General features: G+C 34.8%; 1 protein-coding gene across 2 annotated transcripts; it reads right to left on the bottom strand.

Annotated features, from left to right (window-relative positions):
- Positions 1 to 1,218: 1,218 nt before the first annotated feature.
- LOC140986524 (flavonoid 3',5'-methyltransferase-like) lies at positions 1,219 to 2,645 on the bottom strand. Of its 2 annotated transcripts, XM_073454805.1 has the most exons (5): positions 2,544 to 2,645; positions 2,145 to 2,230; positions 1,916 to 2,060; positions 1,680 to 1,811; positions 1,219 to 1,595 (listed from the first exon to the last, which is right to left on the bottom strand). In XM_073454805.1, exons 1-5 carry the CDS (start codon positions 2,592 to 2,594, stop codon positions 1,242 to 1,244), a joined length of 768 nt encoding a protein of 255 aa, XP_073310906.1. In that variant the 5' UTR covers positions 2,595 to 2,645; the 3' UTR covers positions 1,219 to 1,241. The 2 variants fall into 2 exon arrangements, with proteins under 2 accessions (XP_073310906.1, XP_073310907.1); XM_073454806.1 differs by lacking the exon at positions 1,680 to 1,811.
- Between the last annotated feature and the right edge of the window lie 16,298 nt (positions 2,646 to 18,943).

Raw genomic sequence — 18,943 nt, 5'->3', positions numbered from 1 at the left:
CCACAATTACTCTTAATTTTTATAAATATTTTTGGAGATTTTTTAAATGCTAAATTTTATTTATATATCAGTTTTTAAAAGTTTCGAATGAAACTCTTAAAATTCAAATCATGTTTTATTACAAGCATTTATTTTTTTTGCATTTCTAGAATTTTTTTTTTCTACATATTTTTGTGAATTTATACAAATTTTTTCATGTTTTTTTTATTAATATTATATAAACTTTCAAACATTCATGTTATAAAAAGATAAATTATTTGATACAAAATATTTGAAATGTAATAATAATAATAATTATATAAATAAATTGACAATATGATGTGTGTACCAAAATTTAGATAATTAAAAAGATAAATGTTGTATAGACTAAGAATAATATTATTGTCATTTTACTAAAAATTAAGCTTGGATTGTTACGAGAAGTTGTAAAATAAAAATCTTTTAGTGGATTATTTCTTAACTTGAAAAAGGTGTGACGTATGAGTATTTATCTCTGAACATCCATAAATATATGTCATCTTTATATCACTTTACATTATTATTGTTCACATATCGGTTGTTCATTGTTAACTGTTGCTTTCCTTCAAACATATAAGTTATCAGTAGTCGAACCATAGTGTTACCGCACTTATTTATTTTTCAGTGGTCCAGTGAAGCTACCTATTCAAGAATTTGTTTTAACATCCTAAAAAATGTTAGGGACAACTCAAGTTTATCAAAGTTTTTAAAATAGTTTATTCACCTTTCTCTAAACTCTAATTCGATCCCAACAGAAGTGCTCAAATTGCTAATGTCTTGAGAAATGAAAAAAAATAGCAAAAAATTTAAAGATACGAGATTAAAACTAAAATTTGACTGTTTAATCAAAATTGCAATGAAACAAAAATATAAATTGAAACTCCTCAAAAATGAGTGTGGTCATATCCAATAGTCTCCAAATCATATTTTCCGGATTCATATATGAATTTTGACTTTCACAATATGAATAATGGCGCATGTTGGAATTATAAAGATTAATACACTAAATCATGTAATTAAATAATTTTATTTTCATTTGAAGTTGATTTGTTTCATTCTGAACTTGCTCATGATCAGATAAAAAATATCATATACAAACAAGAAATGATTAAAGAAAATAGATTAAAATTTTGGCTAGATTTTTAATTAATACAATTTAATTTGTTTATTGAATCACACCTGAATAATTTTTTTCTAAAGTAAAAAAAAGAAGCCATTTTAGTCTATGTGAGACGCCTGCAAAGAGTAAGTCCATCTCCAATAGAGATAAGAGCCAATTCAATACGAGAATCCTTAGCCAAGAAATCATTAAACTCTAACACTGGTTGTCTGCATGCCCTCGTATAATCCATTATTCCATCCAACATTTCTTCGGATCCCACGAGTTCTTGCCTCCAAGACCTCAAATGATTCTCCATTTCTTCATCGTCGGAGAACGCCACGGTTCCGCTCCACAGGGTGTTGTCGTAAGCTATAATTCCTCCAACCTTGATCAATTTCAATAACTCCTCGTGATAGTTTCTGTAGTTAACTTTGTCAGCATCCACAAATGCAAAATCGAATGTCTCATTCTCACCCTGCATGCATATTCATTTTCAGTTTTAATAAATACAAAAATATTAGTGTATAAATATTTTAAATCAAACCAAATTAATTTTTACATTAGCAACAAGTTGCTTGAGAACAATGTCGGCTTCAGATTCAAAGTACTGGATTTTGTGTGCCATGTTTGCCTTTTGGATAAATGGCAATCCGGTCTCAAATGCTTCGCTATCTATGTCAATTGCTACTATCTAAAAACAATAATACATAGTAATAAATCTTCATAATATTCATGTTTGATAAACAAGAAATATAATATAGAGATCAGCTCAAAAAAATAAATTAAATTACGCACTTTTCCATCGTCGGGAAGGGCTAGAGCAGACGATAGAAGCGAGTAGCCGGTAAAAACTCCGATTTCGATAGTCTTTTTCGCGTTCATGATTTTCAGCAACATTGATATCAACAATCCCTCGTCTGCCGGTACATTCATCATGCTTCTGCTCAATTTATTACATAATCAGTGAATAATTCTTTTACATTTTTGGCATATATTTAATCGAGAAAAAACAATATATTCTTACACGATATTATATTTGTCGATCGTCGCCATTCTTATTTCTTTGAGTTGTTCATGCTCCCTGGGATATGCACTTGTCTCCAAAATGTACTACAGTTTTTTTTAAAAAAAATTAGTGAGTTAATTACTATATATGACTGACATGCAAAGGTAACATTTGTATCTAAGTTTGAAGCCAATTAATCAAGAAATAACAAAAAAAAAAAACTGAAATTTTTTACGAGTATTTATCTCTTCATGTCATATTCCTGTGAGATAAAAAATCATTCATGATTTCGAATAGAAAATTCTCTTAAATTTTGGAATAAAAACTTTAGAATAAGATAGGTTCTATAAATAAATAGCTGAGAATTATGATTAATATAATTGTGGGAAAGCACACAATTAGTAAGGGAAATGTAACCTTGGAAAGAGCACGGCTCTGCAGAATGGTTGCCATATAATTTTCTCTCATTGTTTGAATACATAAGAGACAAGCATGAGATCCTGAATTATTATTATTATTATGTGCATGAAACTTCAATTTATAAAGATCTTAATTGCCCAAAAAAAAGAAAAAACAAAACTAGAAATAAATGCACCAAACAACCTTTAACCATCACATTAATTGCATCTTTTGCGTTCATATGACATAAATGCTAACAACCATCTGCAATTATGGATATGACTGAGTCCACTTTCAATATATAAATAATAAATAATAAATAAATATATAAATATATATATTTTGATATGTAGTTCAGAGATCGTGTCCGTTAAGAAAGTGATATTCATCTGTTGAGTGTGATGAAACATATTCGAATCTTACATTTAATAGGTAAGTGTCATCTCATTGGTGAATACGGTATGTGGCATCGTATCAGAACTAATATATGTGTGTGTATGACTGGTTTATTACCAATAAGTATATACACACACTTATATATCATAAATATATAAGCGTCATCAAGAATCAAACTCTGGTGTGTGGCACGGCACACCCGCACGGATATGTCCAACGTGAGTCGTGTCGTTCCCATACGCAAGCCGAGTCATTTCGCTAAAGCAACGCACAGACACCCTCACAAGCGTCAACTTTGCAAGGAAAATGCATCTGATACGCCAAGAAGTTATTGAATTTTCTTATTATTGTGCGGCTTGTGTTGATCACTAACGCCTTGTATTGTCTGGCGTGTTTGTCAATTATAATATTGTTATATTTATTGATTGTGATATGTCGATCACTTTTGCTGAATATGTCGTGAAACTTGTTATAAACCATTTAATGGTCCAGCAAACTAGTTGCTAGGTATGGAGGGTTCGCAAGATAGTTGAAATTTTGTGCCAAAAATTGACAATTGAGGCAGCTCAAATTTCTCTGTGAAACAATTTCCTCCAAGAAAATTGGTGTGCATTTATTTGACACGTACATAGGAGCTTTATAAACTATCTCGGTTTTATTCATCCCAATTAGCTCGAGAGAGCAAATATATATAGAGAAGAAAAATATTGAGTGTTGAGTGTTTTCTTGTGTGAGTTACATAAATTGTTTTCTCAGTAATATTCGGGGTCGGGATTGTGTGAGTTTGAGTGTTTTGTTATAAGCACTTGTAATATTTTTTATGTTAAAAAGATTTGCAGTAGCTCTGTGCATGGACATAGCCTATATTAGATTAACCACATAAATTTTTGTGTTCTAGTTGATGGTTTTTTCCGCAAGTTTTTCGGTATTATATTATGGTCATGATCCGACGTAATCCCTATACCAACTCCCATCTAAGCGGGTAATTTAAAAATATATATCTAGTGATATAATTATGATAACTAAAAGAACTAAATATTGTCTGGTTATTTTTTTTTAAACATATGTGAAGCCCAATTAAGTTATGACAGAGGACATTCCCCTATGCGGCATGGACCCAGGATAACGTCTCGTGAGCTAAATTTTATTTGAAAAAAATCCTAAAAAATATGTGGATGAAGATGTTTTTTATATTATTTTTATAGTATATATGTACTTTTTAAAATAGAATTCATGTTAATATAAAATTATATTGAAATAGATTCATTGTTGAAATATTAGACTTGAGAGAAAATATATATATTGAAGAAGAATTTAATTAGAATGCTAAGTCATATACAATTTTTGTAGAATCCAAAATCAGTACACTTAAAACCCATGCATTGTTTAATTGTCAAATCATTTATTTAATTTAAAATGAGTTTTAGCGATGCATGCTTTATCCAAATGCATTATTTTAAATTTATTATGTTTATGTGATGCACGTTAAACGTTTTCTTGAGTTTCATGCGATTATTCGATGTGGGATCGAGGAAAAGAGACCAATGACAATTTTGATAATTTTTAAATGTGGTATTTTATTTTTTAAGTTAAGGTTGGGCATATTAATTAATTTAATAAGTTTCAGCATTTTAAAAGCCTAAATTATTTATTTAAGGGATTTAAGGATTTTAAAACTTTTAAAGTTTAGCAAGTGTGCATTTTATTTTAAATTAGGGGAATAGGCTTAGTAGTGAGAATTAACATTTTAATTAGCATTTTCAATTAATATTGTTAATGGTATAATTAAGCCATTTAATTCTCTAATTAAACCTAAAACTCATGCACACACACTTTTACACACACTAATACCGATATCACACACACACACACATTTTATTCCACAATTCAGATTTTTATTTTGAGAGAAACCTAGGGTTCTTCCACCATAGAGCAGCCGCCCCTTCCTCTGAATCTTTCCAGCAAAATTTTGTTGATTTTATTGCAAGAAAACCGTTCCACGAGAGTCCCGGATCAACCTCGCATCTTTCCCCGCTTCGGTGTCGTCGTTCGGTAACGTTAAAAATTTAAAGGCACGTATATTCTATCTTTTTTCCTGCGTCGATCATGTCATAGTATGTGTTGCATTGTTTTATGCGCAAAAATCTATGTATTATGTGCAAGTTGGGCAGAAACATGTTGGATCGATTTTGAAACGTTTTTAGATCTAAAATCTCAAAATTTACCGTTCTTTTGAAAACTGTGATTTTTCGGTTGTGATTTTGAGAAATCTTTCAACATAAAAATTGTAGAACTTTTTGATACCTTTGATTTGATATAAAATTCAAAATATTTGGATGAAACTTGAGTGAGTTATAATCTTTTTCGTGGGACTGCTCAAACTGCGTTTTTTCTGGAATTATGTTATGGATGTGTTCTCGAGGCTTTATTGTTGCAGGCTTCGTTGGGGATCGATGGGTGATCATTGCTGCATTTAGGTATGCTTAGTATGATGTTGGGTTGGTATTTGGTATGCCGGTTAGTGTCGATAGGCACTTGAATTCATTAGAAGTCGTAGGAAACGATTTGGTGTCAATTTCCGTGTTTTTTTGTTGTATTGTGGCGTAGGTTGGATGTCGTTGCTTCGAGGTGTTTGTACCAGTGGTGTCAATGTAGTAGCATCCTAGGATGGGTCTCGGGGTGCCGGTTCATAGTCCGTACAATAACGTACCGTGTTTTTTACTACTTAAAATTTGCGGAAAAATTAAAAATTTTCTTAAGTAAGTCGTGAACCTTCAAAATCCGAATAAAATAAACCGTATGCTACTAAAGTAGTTGCAACAAAAGTTCTAGAAATGAACTTTGACAAACGTATTTGCTTAAAATCTCGTAACCAGTAGCTAAAATCAGAGCATTAGACATTTCATAAAAACTTAAAAACTTGGGCGGTCCTCGGGTCTAGCCTCCTGCTCAGTCCAAGCCTGCTCCTTGTTCCCCACCCCTAGTCTCCTCGAAATCATCCTCACCTGCATCGATCAAGTCTAGTGAGTCTAAAGACATAACACGTATAAACTGGAAGGTAGCAAATACTACGTCATAAAACTACATGCATCTTCAAAATAGGACGTACATACTATAAAAATGAACTTGAACTTGACAACATGAGCATACTTGGAACTTGAACATAATAGCGTAACATAGATGTGCCATGGTCATAAAACTTTCGTAAACATACTTGCATCTTACATACTTAGGCATATATAACATAATTTTGCGTAGAGACATGTTTCAAAGCATGTGACCCATACATAAAATTGCCTGATCAGACTAAACCACAGTACTGGGCTGACAGGGAAGATCCACTGCCACATACATGAGATCCCCGTTCATAATTTAACGGATGGATTGGTCCCTGGTCATGCTTTACCGCTTTCCAATGCTGATCTAAACCCGGTCATGCTTTATCGGGGTGGAGAGGTCCTCGGCCATGTTCACCGACTTCTAAACCCGTTCATAGTTGGAGAGGTCCCCGGACAAGTTCTCCGGCTTCCAAACCCGTTCATAGTTTGGTCACAAGACATTTAGCATACCTCTAAATTTTAAAAATACTTTCTTTTTGCACGTCAACATACTTACTGGGCATTGAGGGATTCGTTGGATCTCGCTTGGGGACACTGCTGCAACATACTAGCATGAGTTTAAATACTTAACTTGCATAACTTAGACGTAGGTACTCGAGCTCACCACCGAAGTAAATAAATAGCGTATGACATTCTAAATCTCTCGGGACTTGACCTCGTTTAATCGTCGTACTAAACCATGCCATAAATCCCAAAGCAATCAATATAATTTTACCCAAAACTGGAGTACACGGACCCCGTGCTCGGGTCCGTGCATGGGTCCGTGTAAGTACTGTAAAATGCGAGTGAAGAAAAGAGAAGGCATGGACCCCGTGCCTAGGTCTGTGTAGGGGTCTGTGTAGACACTGATTTTTGACACTTCGGAAGGAACAAAGGCACAAACCCCGTGCCAAGGTCCGTGTAGGGGTCCGTGTACCTGCGGGAGAAGAAAACCAACGAAATTTTCTGTACATGTGCTGCTTAACATTCTAAACTCGATTGTACGGACTATGAACCGGCACCCCGAGACCCATCCTAGGATGCTACTACATTGACACCACCGGTACAAACACCTCGTAGCAACGACATCCAACCTACGCCACAATACAACTCAAAACACTGAAATTGACACCAAATCGTTTCCTATGACTTCTAATGAATTGAAGTGCCTATCGACACTAACCGGCATACCAAATACCAACCCAACATCATACTAAGCATACCTAAATACAGCAATGATCACCCATCGATCCCCAACAAAGCCTACAACAATAAAGCCTCCAACATGATCACCCTAGGTTATGGATGTGTTCTCGAGGCTTTATTGTTGCAGGCTTTGTTGGGATCGACGGGTGATCATTGCTGCCTTTAGGTATGCTTAGTATGATGTTGGGTTTGTATTTGGTATGCCGGTTAGTGTCGATAAGAACTTGAATTCATTAGAAGTCGTAGGAAACGATTTGGTGTCAATTTCCGTGTTTTGAGTTGTATTGTGGCGTAGGTTGGATGTCGTTGCTTCGAGGTGTTTGTACCGATGGTGTCAATGTAGTAGCATCCTAGGATGGGTCTCGGGGTGCCGGTTCATAGTCCGTACAATCGAGTTTAGAATGTTAAGCAGCACAAGTACAGAAAATTTCGTTGGTTTTCTTCTCCTGCAGGTACACGGACCTTGACACGGGGTCCGTGCCCTTGTTCCTTCCGAAGGGTCAAAAATCAGTGTCTACACGGACCCCTACACGGACCTAAGCACGAGGTCCGTGCCTTCCCTTTTCTTCATACGCATTTTACAGTACCTACACGGACCCATGCACAGACCCGGGCCCGGGGTCTGTGTACTCCAGTTTTGGGTAAAATTATATTGATTGCTTTGGGATTTATGTCATGGTTTAGTACGGTGATTAAATGAGGTCAAGTCCCGAGAGATTTAGAAAGTCATAAGCTATTTATTTACTTCGGTGGTGAGCTCGAGTACCTACGTCTAAGTTATGCAAGTTAAGTATTTAAACTCTTGCTAGTATGTTGCAGCAGTGCCCCCAAGCGAGATCCAACGAATCCCACAACGCCCAGTAAGTATGTTGACGTACAAAAAGAAAGTATTTTTAAATTTTTGAGGTATGCTAAATGTCCTGTGACCAAACTATAACGGGTTTGGAAGCCGGAGAACGTGTCCGAGGACCTCTCCAACTATGAACGGGTTTGGAAGTCGGTGAACGTGGTCGAGGACCTCTCCACCCCGGTAAAGCATGACCGGGTTTAGATCAGCATTGGAAAGCGGTAAAGCATGACCAAGGACCAATCCACGCGTTAAATTATGAACGGGGATCTCATGTATGTGGCAGTGGATCTTCCCTGTCAGCCCAGTACTGTGGTTTAGTCTGATCAGACAATTTTATATATGGGTCACACGCTTTGAAATATGCCTCTACGCAAAATTATGTAATGTATGCCCAAGTATGTAAGATGTAAGTATGTTTACGAAGGTTTTATGACCATAGCACGTCTATGTTACGCTATTATGTTCAAGTTCCAAGTACGCTCATGTTGTCAAGTTCAAGTTCATGTTTCTAGTATGTACGTCCTATTTTGAAGATGCATGTGGTTTTATTATGTAGTACTTGCTACCTTCCAGTTTATACGTGTTATGTCTTTAGACTCACTAGACTTGATCGATGCAGGTGAGGATGATTTCGAGGAGACTAGGGGTGGGGACCAAGGAGCAGGCTTGGACTGAGCAGGAGGCTAGACCCGAGGACCGCCCAAGTTTTTAAGTTTTTATGAAATGTCAAATACTCTGATTTCAGCTACTGGTTACGAGATTTTAAGCAAATACTTTTGTCAAAGTTTATTTCTAAAACTTTTGTTGCAACTACTTTAGTAACGTACGGTTCATTTTATTCGGATTTTGAAGGTTCACGACTTACTTAAGAAAATTTTTAATTTTTCCGCAAATTTTAAGTAGTAAAAAGTACGGTACGTTACAGTTTTTTTACCATTTCAATGATTTAAATACAATCAATTATTCATAATGAATAAAATTTTATTTAATTAATTATATACATGTGTTTGAACAATTAAATATTCCTATTTTTATTTTTAATGAATGTTAGGTATTTATATGTCTTGGTGATGTACTTTAAGTCAACTAAAATTCAAAAGTTCTAGAATTTTGCAAACACGTTCTTCCAGTAGATTGTGTTTAGCAGACCTCTCGTGTACTTTGTAATTTTAGAAGAACTGATTTGGGTGTACCAAACTAAAAAAGACAACATTCACTAAATATTCAGAAGTCTTCTAACATCTACTGAATTTTATTTTTAGTCGTTTAACAATATAATATATGTTTTCTAAAAATATGAAGAAATTCTATCAATAAATTAGATAATCAGATAATGTTCAAAGAAACAAAAAAAAAACATTTTGGTCACTGAATGTAATGTCGCATAATTTTATTGTTGCATACTATATTTGAAATATGACGAATGATACGTGACATCCAGTACTATTTTATGGCATCTGACGGATGGATTATACCCGCTAAAATATGAATATTGAAAATCATCTATAAAAGGTTATTTAAAGATTCAGCAAACACTAGACTTTCGATCAATTTGCAACATAATTTTTTTCAAAGATTCAAAACTTTGCTGAAAATATTCTAGCACACGCTTAAGAGATATATCAGAGCTTTTCAGAGTTCATTTGTACAGAACTTGCACTCAAAATTTTTTCAAGTTTACATTTTATATTGTTGTGAGATTTTAACTGATGGAAAGAGTTTTTCAGCTCAGAAATCTTGTAAATTTATTTTAGAAGTTTTAGCTAAGAGTTTCAGTAGGTAGTGTACAAATTCTCCTGAAGTGGATTTTACAAAAATTGTAGAAGCAAAGTCTTTTAGTGGAAACCTTCTGAAAATAGAATAAGGGGAGGCGTATAAGGATTCAGCCTTCGAACTTTAAGAAACAAATCTTGTGTGACTTATTTTCTGTTACACTTTAGTTTGTCTATCTATTGCTCAAGTTCTACTAATTGTCACGTCGGTTCATGAAGTTCTTTTAGACTCATTCCGCACTGTTATTTAAGTTGTCTAATGAACTTAATTTGAACGTTGGGATACAATTTCAGCTATTGACACCAGTTGAGATCACAGCTACTCAATTTCAACAAGAAAAATTTGTGATGTGTTTATTCAATCCTCTTATAAACACCTCCACCAATCTTAACAAGTGGTATCAGAGAGGGCTTTCTCAACCTCTGAACCTATCTATAAATCAATGGCGCCATTCAACAAAATTCATTTTTTTTCCAAAGAGGAATTTGATTATTAGAAGATCGGAATGGAAGTTCATTTAGCTGCACAAGACGATGATATATGGTACTTCATTACTGACAGACCTATCGAGATTATAAAATCCAACACTACAGTTGCCATTACTGATGGACACCTCAGATGATTAAAAAGCATAAATCAAAATGGTCTGATGATGACAAAAAGAAAGTAAACATGGATAAAGTGGAAAAAAAAATCGTGTACAAAACCCTAGAAAACAACATTTTCAACAAAATCAAGATGTGTACCATTGCAAAAGAAATTTGAGAAAAACCGATTCAATTTTATGAAGGCAATGATTAGACAAAAGAGAACAAGATTATTGTTGCAATACAAAAGTTCAAGAATATCAAGACAAAGTCTGGCGAATCTTTAAATGATTTTGATGAAATATTCAGTGGTATTATTATCGAGTGGACATCTCTTGGAAAAGATTATACCAAACAATTGCTATGAGTGAATCAAAAGATTTAAACAAATTTGATTTGTGTGACTTGTTTGATTATTTGAAAGCGTACCAGTTTCAGCTTTAGACCAAAAGCATATAAGAATCCACTTCTAATCATCCGACTAAAGCTCTTACTGTCGTCGTTGTTTGTAAGGCATGAGATTTTACCCCTGTAATTAGACATTACTTAATTCACAGAATTGAGATTTCAGGAGCTAAATTGCAATGAATAGGATTTGAGTAGAAAAAGATATGGGATAGCATGATATTAGAATGGAGACCAGCAGATGTCGCGCACATGCGCGGAGAAAGGCGCGCATATGCGCAAGGGGCCAAAATGCCGAGACGAAGGTCTCGCGCATATGCGCGAGCAGGGCAGTAGCCAAGGTTCCAAGACAGAACTTTTGGCGCACCACGCCGCGCATATGCGCGAGGTGGTGGATTTCAGAAGTGCTAGGACAGCACGTTCGGCGCATATGCGTGGAGATGGGTCGTGTATATGCGCGAGCAGAGGAAAGCTGAAACGCTAAGACAGAAAGTCTCGCGCATATGCGCAAAGAGGGGACGCGCATATGCGTGTGGCATGTTGAACAGAAAATCAACACTTGTCCTTGCCATGCTTGTTGGAAGTATATAATTTGTAAATCCCTTCATTTCTTTCAGAATTCAGCAGCAAAAACCGAGAGAATCCATTGCTAATTCCTCAAGCTTCTTCGTATAGTAGAAAATTGATTGTGAAAGATCCGATTATCAGATTTTCGATCCAAACACAATATCGTGCTCCTCTCGTCAAGAACTTCGAAAGGACATGTGGTATTGAAAGCTTCAGAACCGATAGCAGAAAGATCAAAGTTACCCAGCTTTTGTACTGAGAAAAGAAAGATATAAATCAATGTTAAGCCAGGATTGATGACTCGAGTCAGATATGACCTGAGTTTCCCAAAACCACATACTTTATTGTCATTGTTTTGATATGTAAACTCTTGACATTGTATGCTTGTTCTATTGATTTATAGAAAGCATGAAATCAGGGATACATTGTGACAGAGTCTTTGGCAGAGGTGCCAAGTCACTGGATGTTTGGTTTATATCGATGGACTTAAGAATCAAATCAGCTCCTATTGTAGACACTCGATGTCCAGGAATAAAATGTACCACCACCTAGCAGGGGATTGTAGGTGGGAGACTGTTGCATTCTTATTCAGATCGGGATCCCTAGATTAGAGTCGAGTCAGAGATTAAGAGTCAAAGAGTTTGATTTACAGATTTGTATTGATTTATGTTTCGTAGATTACGATACATGTTTGATAAATGTTTTCCGCTTTCGTATATGCTTATATGAAATGCATGTATACGTTGTTTATATTGGGATATATTTCTCATCGGAGTTATCCGACTGTTGTTTTGTTTGTATGTTTGCATGATAACAGGTGGGACAAGATTAGGGTCGAGAAGAGGATGAAGAATGAGATTAGAGTGGAGATTCGGACTTAGAGATAGATATAGTTGTTCATTACTTGATATGTAGATGATGAACACTCGTTTGTTTGATTTTATTTTGAACAATGTTGTATGTTGGATCATGTTATAGATATGGAACTTGATCTTGTACAGTAAATAAAATGAAGCATAACTTGTAGTATTTTCAACATTTGTTATGATGAGTTCGCCTTTTAAAAAAAAAATTTATGACCCAACTTATTTGATTGATCCATTTAATCTCAAGAATGATTAAGACAATGATTAGCGTCCGGATCCCCACATTGTTGAACCCATTCAGGAGAGATTTTCCAAACAACTCAGCAATGTAGTGATGTCATTGTTTGTCAAAAACATTTCCAAGTTCATGAAGAAAATTTGTATAACATTTCAAAATGAGAACCAGAATTACAAGAAGGAGTCACCAGCTGGTGATATGGTCTGTTTCAATTGCGAAAAGTTCGAGCATTTCATTGCTGACTGTCCCAATCCCAAGAAAGACGATCATAAGAAGAAGGGACACAAAAGGAATGACAAGAAGTCACGCAAGGATTGAGAGGACATGATTGGTGAAAGAGAGTAAGAGCAAGTGGGCAGAATCTAGTTCTGAGTCTTCTGATTCAGAAAGCCAATCCAGTGTTAGTAATATTGAAAATGTACAATTCCTGATGGTTGATGCTGATATAGACACGACGACTAATGAGGAATTTGTTTTTGAATCCGAAGAATTTACACGAATGTATCTCGTTACATTGCACAACGTGGCTAAAAAGTATTCGACGCTTTCTCAATTATTTGAGGAAGTCAAAACTAAAAACAAAAGATTGACTGATCAAATCAATAAATTCAATTTTTTTACAAAAGGATATTTGTGTAGATTTAAAGGTTGAAGTGAGTAATTTAAAGACTGAGAATGAAAGAGTTATTGTAAATTACCAGTCTCTACTTAATGAGAACAAGAGATTGGTCCTATTGGTAAATGTGTGGAATAAGTCTTCAATTTCTTTAGAAAATATGCAATATTTAAAAAAGCAATCAAGAAACAAGACTGATATCGATTTCAGTAACAATGAAAGTACTTCTTCTTAAACGAGCACTAAATAGCATCTGGATATGTGCAAAGGAAAAAATATTCACATATATTGTTCTCACTAGGATGGATGTCGCAGACAGCTCCATATTCATCTCTACTAAAAATCCGAGAAACTCATGTAATTTATTCAACAAGTATATGAATCCCTTTCATGTACATAACCACATGAATAGATGTCTCATTCCCGTTATCGTTAAGCAGAAATATTAATGTCATGTTCACCTGATTGCCATCCACACACAAAACAATAATGCCTTCTAGAGTGTGAGTAATAACCCAATGAATGATATGTGGATACAATGGATATTGATCAGGTAAATCCACATGCAAGCGGTAAATGGAATAACAGTAACTGCACTGCACAATAAATGCGACGCAAAAACAGCTCGAGTAACAAGCAAGGCTCGACTACACTGCCATGACCTTTCCTCCGCCAGTCTATTACTGTGTGTCGGTCAGCTCTTCAGGAACTACAGACATACTGCTCCTTATAGCCTTCAACATTTCAATATCCGAACAAATTATGTTATGCTGAATATACTTAAATCCATATTCGTGCTTTAATTCTTCAACACACTATCAATTTATCAATTTGACCGGAATAGTGTTCTTCAAATTAATCATGTCGAGATGTTACTTATAATTTAATATTTACTACTTAGACATGTGTTATTCTATCATGATTTATCCAAACTCTCTGTAAAACATGTGATATCAAAATTTCTTACAAAAATTGTTCATATTATACAAAGGTTTAAGAATAAATGGTTTTGCGCTCATGAAGTGACGTATAAAAAAATTTCACCAAGTATCTTTTTAAGTTATCCAAGGCATGTAATTCCTATATGTACACATGCATATATTTTAAATTTGAGTACTTTCATAACATTTATTTTAAACAATAACAAAACATAAAAAAAGAAAATTACTATGATGTGCAAGGTTTGGGCATAAACATGTTGGATCGATTTTGAAACGTTTTTATATCTAAAATCTCAAAATTTACTGTTCTTTTGAAAACTGCGATTTTTTGGTCGTGATTTTGAGAAAACTTTCAACATAAAAATTGTAGAAATTTTTTATACCTTCGATTTGATATAAAATTTGAAATATTTGGATGAAAATTGAGTGAGTTATGATTATTTTTGTGGGACTGCTCAAACTGCATTTTTTTCTGGAATTATGTTATGGATGTGTTCTGGAGGCTTTATTGTTGCAGGCTTCGTTGGGGATCGACGGGTGATCATTGCTGCATTTAGGTATGCTTAGTATGATGTTGGGTTGGTATTTGGTATGCCTGTTAGTGTCGATAGGCACTTGAATTCATTAGAAGTCGTAGGAAATGATTTGGTGTCAATTTCCGTGTTTTTGAGTTGTATTGTGGCGTAGGTTGGATGTCGTTGCTTCGAGGTGTTTGTACCGGTGGTGTCAATGTAGTAGAATCCTAGGATGGGTCTCGGGGTGCCGGTTCATAGTCCGTACAATCGAGTTTAGAATGTTCAGCAGCACATGTACAAAAAATTTCGTTGGTTATCTTCTCATGCGGGTACACGGACCTTGGCAAGGGGTCCGTGCCCTTGTTCCTTCCGAAGTGTCAAAAATCAGTGTCTACACGGACCACTACATGGACTTAGGCACGGGGTCCGTGCCTTCCCTTTTCTTCACACGCATTTTACAGTACCTACACGGACCCATGCACAGACCCGGGCACGGGGTCCGTGTACTCCAGTTTTGGGTAAAATTATATTGATTGCTTTGGGATTTATGTCATGGTTTAGTGCAACGATTAAACGAGGTCAAGTCCAGAGAAATTTAGTATGTCATAAGCTATTTATTTACTTCGGTGGTGAGCTCGAGTACCTACGTCTAAGTTATGCAAGTTAAGTATTTAAACTCTTGCTAGTATGTTGCAGCAGTGGCCCCAAGCGAGATCCAACGAATCCCTCAACGCCCAGTAAGTATGTTGACGTGCAAAAAGAAAGTATTTTTAAATTTTTGAGGTATGCTAAATGTCTTGTGACCAAACTATGAATGGGTTTGGAAGCCGGAGAACGTGTCCGGGGACCTCTCCTACTATGAACGGGTTTGGAAGTCGGTGAACGTGGTCGAGGACCTCTCCACCCCGGTAAAGCGTGACCGGGTTTAGATCAGGATTGGAAAGCGGTAAAGCATAACCAGGGACCAATCCACCCGTTAAATTATGAATTTGGATCTCATGTATATGGTAGTGGATCTTTCCTGTCAGCCCAGTACTGTGGTTTAGTCTGATCAGGCAATTTTATGTATGGGTCACACGCTTTGAAACATGCCTCTACGCAAAATTATGTTATGTATGACCAAGTATGTAAGATGCAAGTATGTTTACGAAAGTTTTATGACCATGTCACGTTTATGTTACGCTATTATGTTCAAGTTCCAAGTACGCTCATGTTTTCAAGTTCAAGTTCATGTTTCTAGTATGTACTTCCTATTTTGAAGATGCATGTGGTTTTATTACGTAGTACTTGCTACCTTCCAGTTTATACGTGTTGAGTCTTTATACTCACTAGACTTGATCAATGCAGGTGAGGATGATTTCGAGGAGACTAGGGATGGGGACCAAGGAGCAGGCTTGGACTGAGCAGGAGGCTAGACCCGAGGACCGCACAAGTTTTTAATTTTTTATGAAATGTCAAATACTCTGATTTCAGCTATTGGTTACGAGATTTTAAGCAAATACTTTTGTCAAAGTTTATTTCTAGAACTTTTGTTGCAACTACTTTAGTAACGTACGGTTCATTTTATTTCGATTTTGAAGGTTCACGACTTAAGAAAATTTTTAATTTTTCCTCAAATTTTTAGTAAAAAGTACGGTACGTTACAGTTTTTTTTACCATTTCATTGATTTAAATACAATCAATTATTCATAATGAATAAAAATTTATTTAATTAATTATATACATGTGTTTCAACAATTAAATATTCCTATTTTTATTTTTAATGAATGTTAGGTATTTATATGTCTTGGTGATTTACTTTAAGTCAACTAAAATTCAAAAGTACTAGAATTTTGCAAACATGTTCTTCTAGTAGATCGTGTTTAGCAGACTTCTCGCATACTTTGTACTTTTAGAAGAACTGATTTGGGTGTACCAAACTCAGAAAGACAACATTCACTAAATATTCAGAAGTCTTCTAACATCTACTGAATTTTATTTTTAGTCGTTTAACAATATAATATATGTTTTCTAAAAATATGAAGAAATTCTATCAATAAATTAGATAATCATAATGTTCAAAGAAACAAACAAAAACATTTTTGTCATTAAATGTAATGTCGCATAATTTTATTGTTGCATACTATATTTGAAATACGACGAATGATACGTGACATCCAGTACTATTTTATGGCATCTGACGGCTGGATTATACCCGCTAAAATATGAATATTGAAAATCATCTATAAAAGGTTATTTAAAGATTCAGCAAACACTAGAATTTCGATCAATTTGCAACATAATTTTTTTTTCAAAGATTCAAAACTTTGCTGAAAATATTCTAGCACACGCTTAAGAGATATATATCAGAGCTTTTCAGAGTTCGTTTGTACAGAACATACACTCAAAATTTTTTCAAGTTTACATTTTATATTGTTGTGAGATTTTAACTGATGGAAAGAGTTTTTCAGCTCAGAAATCTTTTAAATTTATTTTAGAAGTTTTAGTTAAGAGTTTCGGTAGGTAGTGTACAAATTCTACTGAAGTGGATTTTACAAAAGTTGTAATACCAAAGTCTTTTAATGGAAACCTTATGAAAACAGAATAAGGGGAGTCGTATAAGGATTCAGCCTTCGAACATTAAGCAACAAATCTTGTGTGATTTATTTTCTGTTACACTTTAGTTTGTCTATCTACTGCTCAAGTTCTACTAATTGTCACTTCGGTTCATGAAGTTCTTCAAGACTCATTCCGCACTGTTATTTAAGTTGTCTAATGAACTTTGAACGTTGGGATACAATTTCAGCTATTGACACCAGTTGAGATCACAGCTACTCAATTTCAACAAGAAAATTTTGTGATGTGTTTATTCAATCCTCTTATAAACACCTCCACCGATCTTAACAAGTGGTATCAGAGAGGGCTTTCTCAAACTCTGAACCTATCTATAAATCAATGGCGTCATTCAACCAAATTCATTTTTTCTCCAAAGAGGAATTTGATTATTAGAAGATCGGAATGGAAGCTCATTTAGCTACACAAGACGATGATATATGGTACTTCATTACTGACAGACCTATCGAGATTATAAAAGCCAATACTACAGTTGCCATTACTGATGGACACCTCAGATGATTGAAAAGCATAAATCAAAATGGTCTGCTGATGACAAAAAGAAAGTAAACATGGATAACGTGGGAAAAAAAATCTTGTACAAAACCCTAGATGTGTACCATTGCAAAAGAAATATGAGAAAAACCAATTTAATTTTATGAAGGCAATGATTAGACAAAAGAGAACAAGATTACTGTTGCAATGCAAAAGTTCAAGAATATCAAGACAAAGTCTAGTGAATCTTTAAATGATTTTGATGAAATATTCAGTGGTATTATTATTGAGTAGACATCTCTTGGAAAAGAGTATACCAAACAATTGCTATGAGAGAATCAAAAGATTTAAACAAATTTGATTTGTGTGACTTGTTTGATTATCTAAAAGCGTACCAGTTTCAGCTTTAGACCAAAAGCAGATAAGAATCCACTTCTAATCATCCGACTAAAGCTTTTACTGTCGTTGTTGTTGAACCCATTCAGGAGAGATTTTCCAAACAACTCAGCAATGTAGTGATGTCATTGTTTGTCAAAAACATTTCCAAGTTCATGAAGAAAATTTGTATAACATTTCAAAATGAGAACCAGAATTACAAGAAGGAGTCACCCGCTGGTGATATGGCCTATTTCAATTGCGGAAAGTTCGGGCATTTCATCGCTGACTGTCCCAATTCCAAGAAAGACGATCATAAGAAGAAGGGACACAAAAGGAATGACAAGAAGTCACGCAAGGATTGAGAGGACATGATTGGTGAAAGAGAGTAAGAGCAAGTGGGCAGAATCTAGTTCTGAGTCTTCTGATTCAGAAAGCCAATCCAGTGTTAGTAATATTGAAAATGTACAATTCCTGATGGTTGACGCTGATATAGACACTACGACTAATGAGGAATTTGTTTTTGAATCCGAAGAATTTACACGAATGTATCTCGTTACATTGCACAACATGGCTAAAAAGTATTCGAAGCTTTCTCAATCATTTGAGGAAGTCAAAACTAAAAACAAAAGATTGACTGATCAAATCAATAAATTCAAATTTTTTTACAAAAGGATAATTGTGCAGATTTAAAGGTTCAAGTGAGTAATTTAAAGACTGAGAATGAAAGAGTTATTGTAAATTACAAGTCTCTACTTAATGAGAACAAGAGATTGGTCCTATTGGTAAATGTGTGGAATAAGTCTTCAATTTCTTTAGAAAATATGCAATTTTTAAAAAAGCAATCAAGAAACAAGACTGATATCGATTTCAGTAACAATGATAGTATTTCTTCTTA

The sequence above is a fragment of the Primulina huaijiensis genome, chromosome 10 (genome assembly GCF_012295235.1).
Source record: "Primulina huaijiensis isolate GDHJ02 chromosome 10, ASM1229523v2, whole genome shotgun sequence".
Taxonomy (NCBI): domain Eukaryota; kingdom Viridiplantae; phylum Streptophyta; class Magnoliopsida; order Lamiales; family Gesneriaceae; genus Primulina; species Primulina huaijiensis.
The sequence above is the reverse complement of the archived record's forward strand: the minus strand, read 5'-3'. Positions and strand labels throughout refer to the sequence as shown.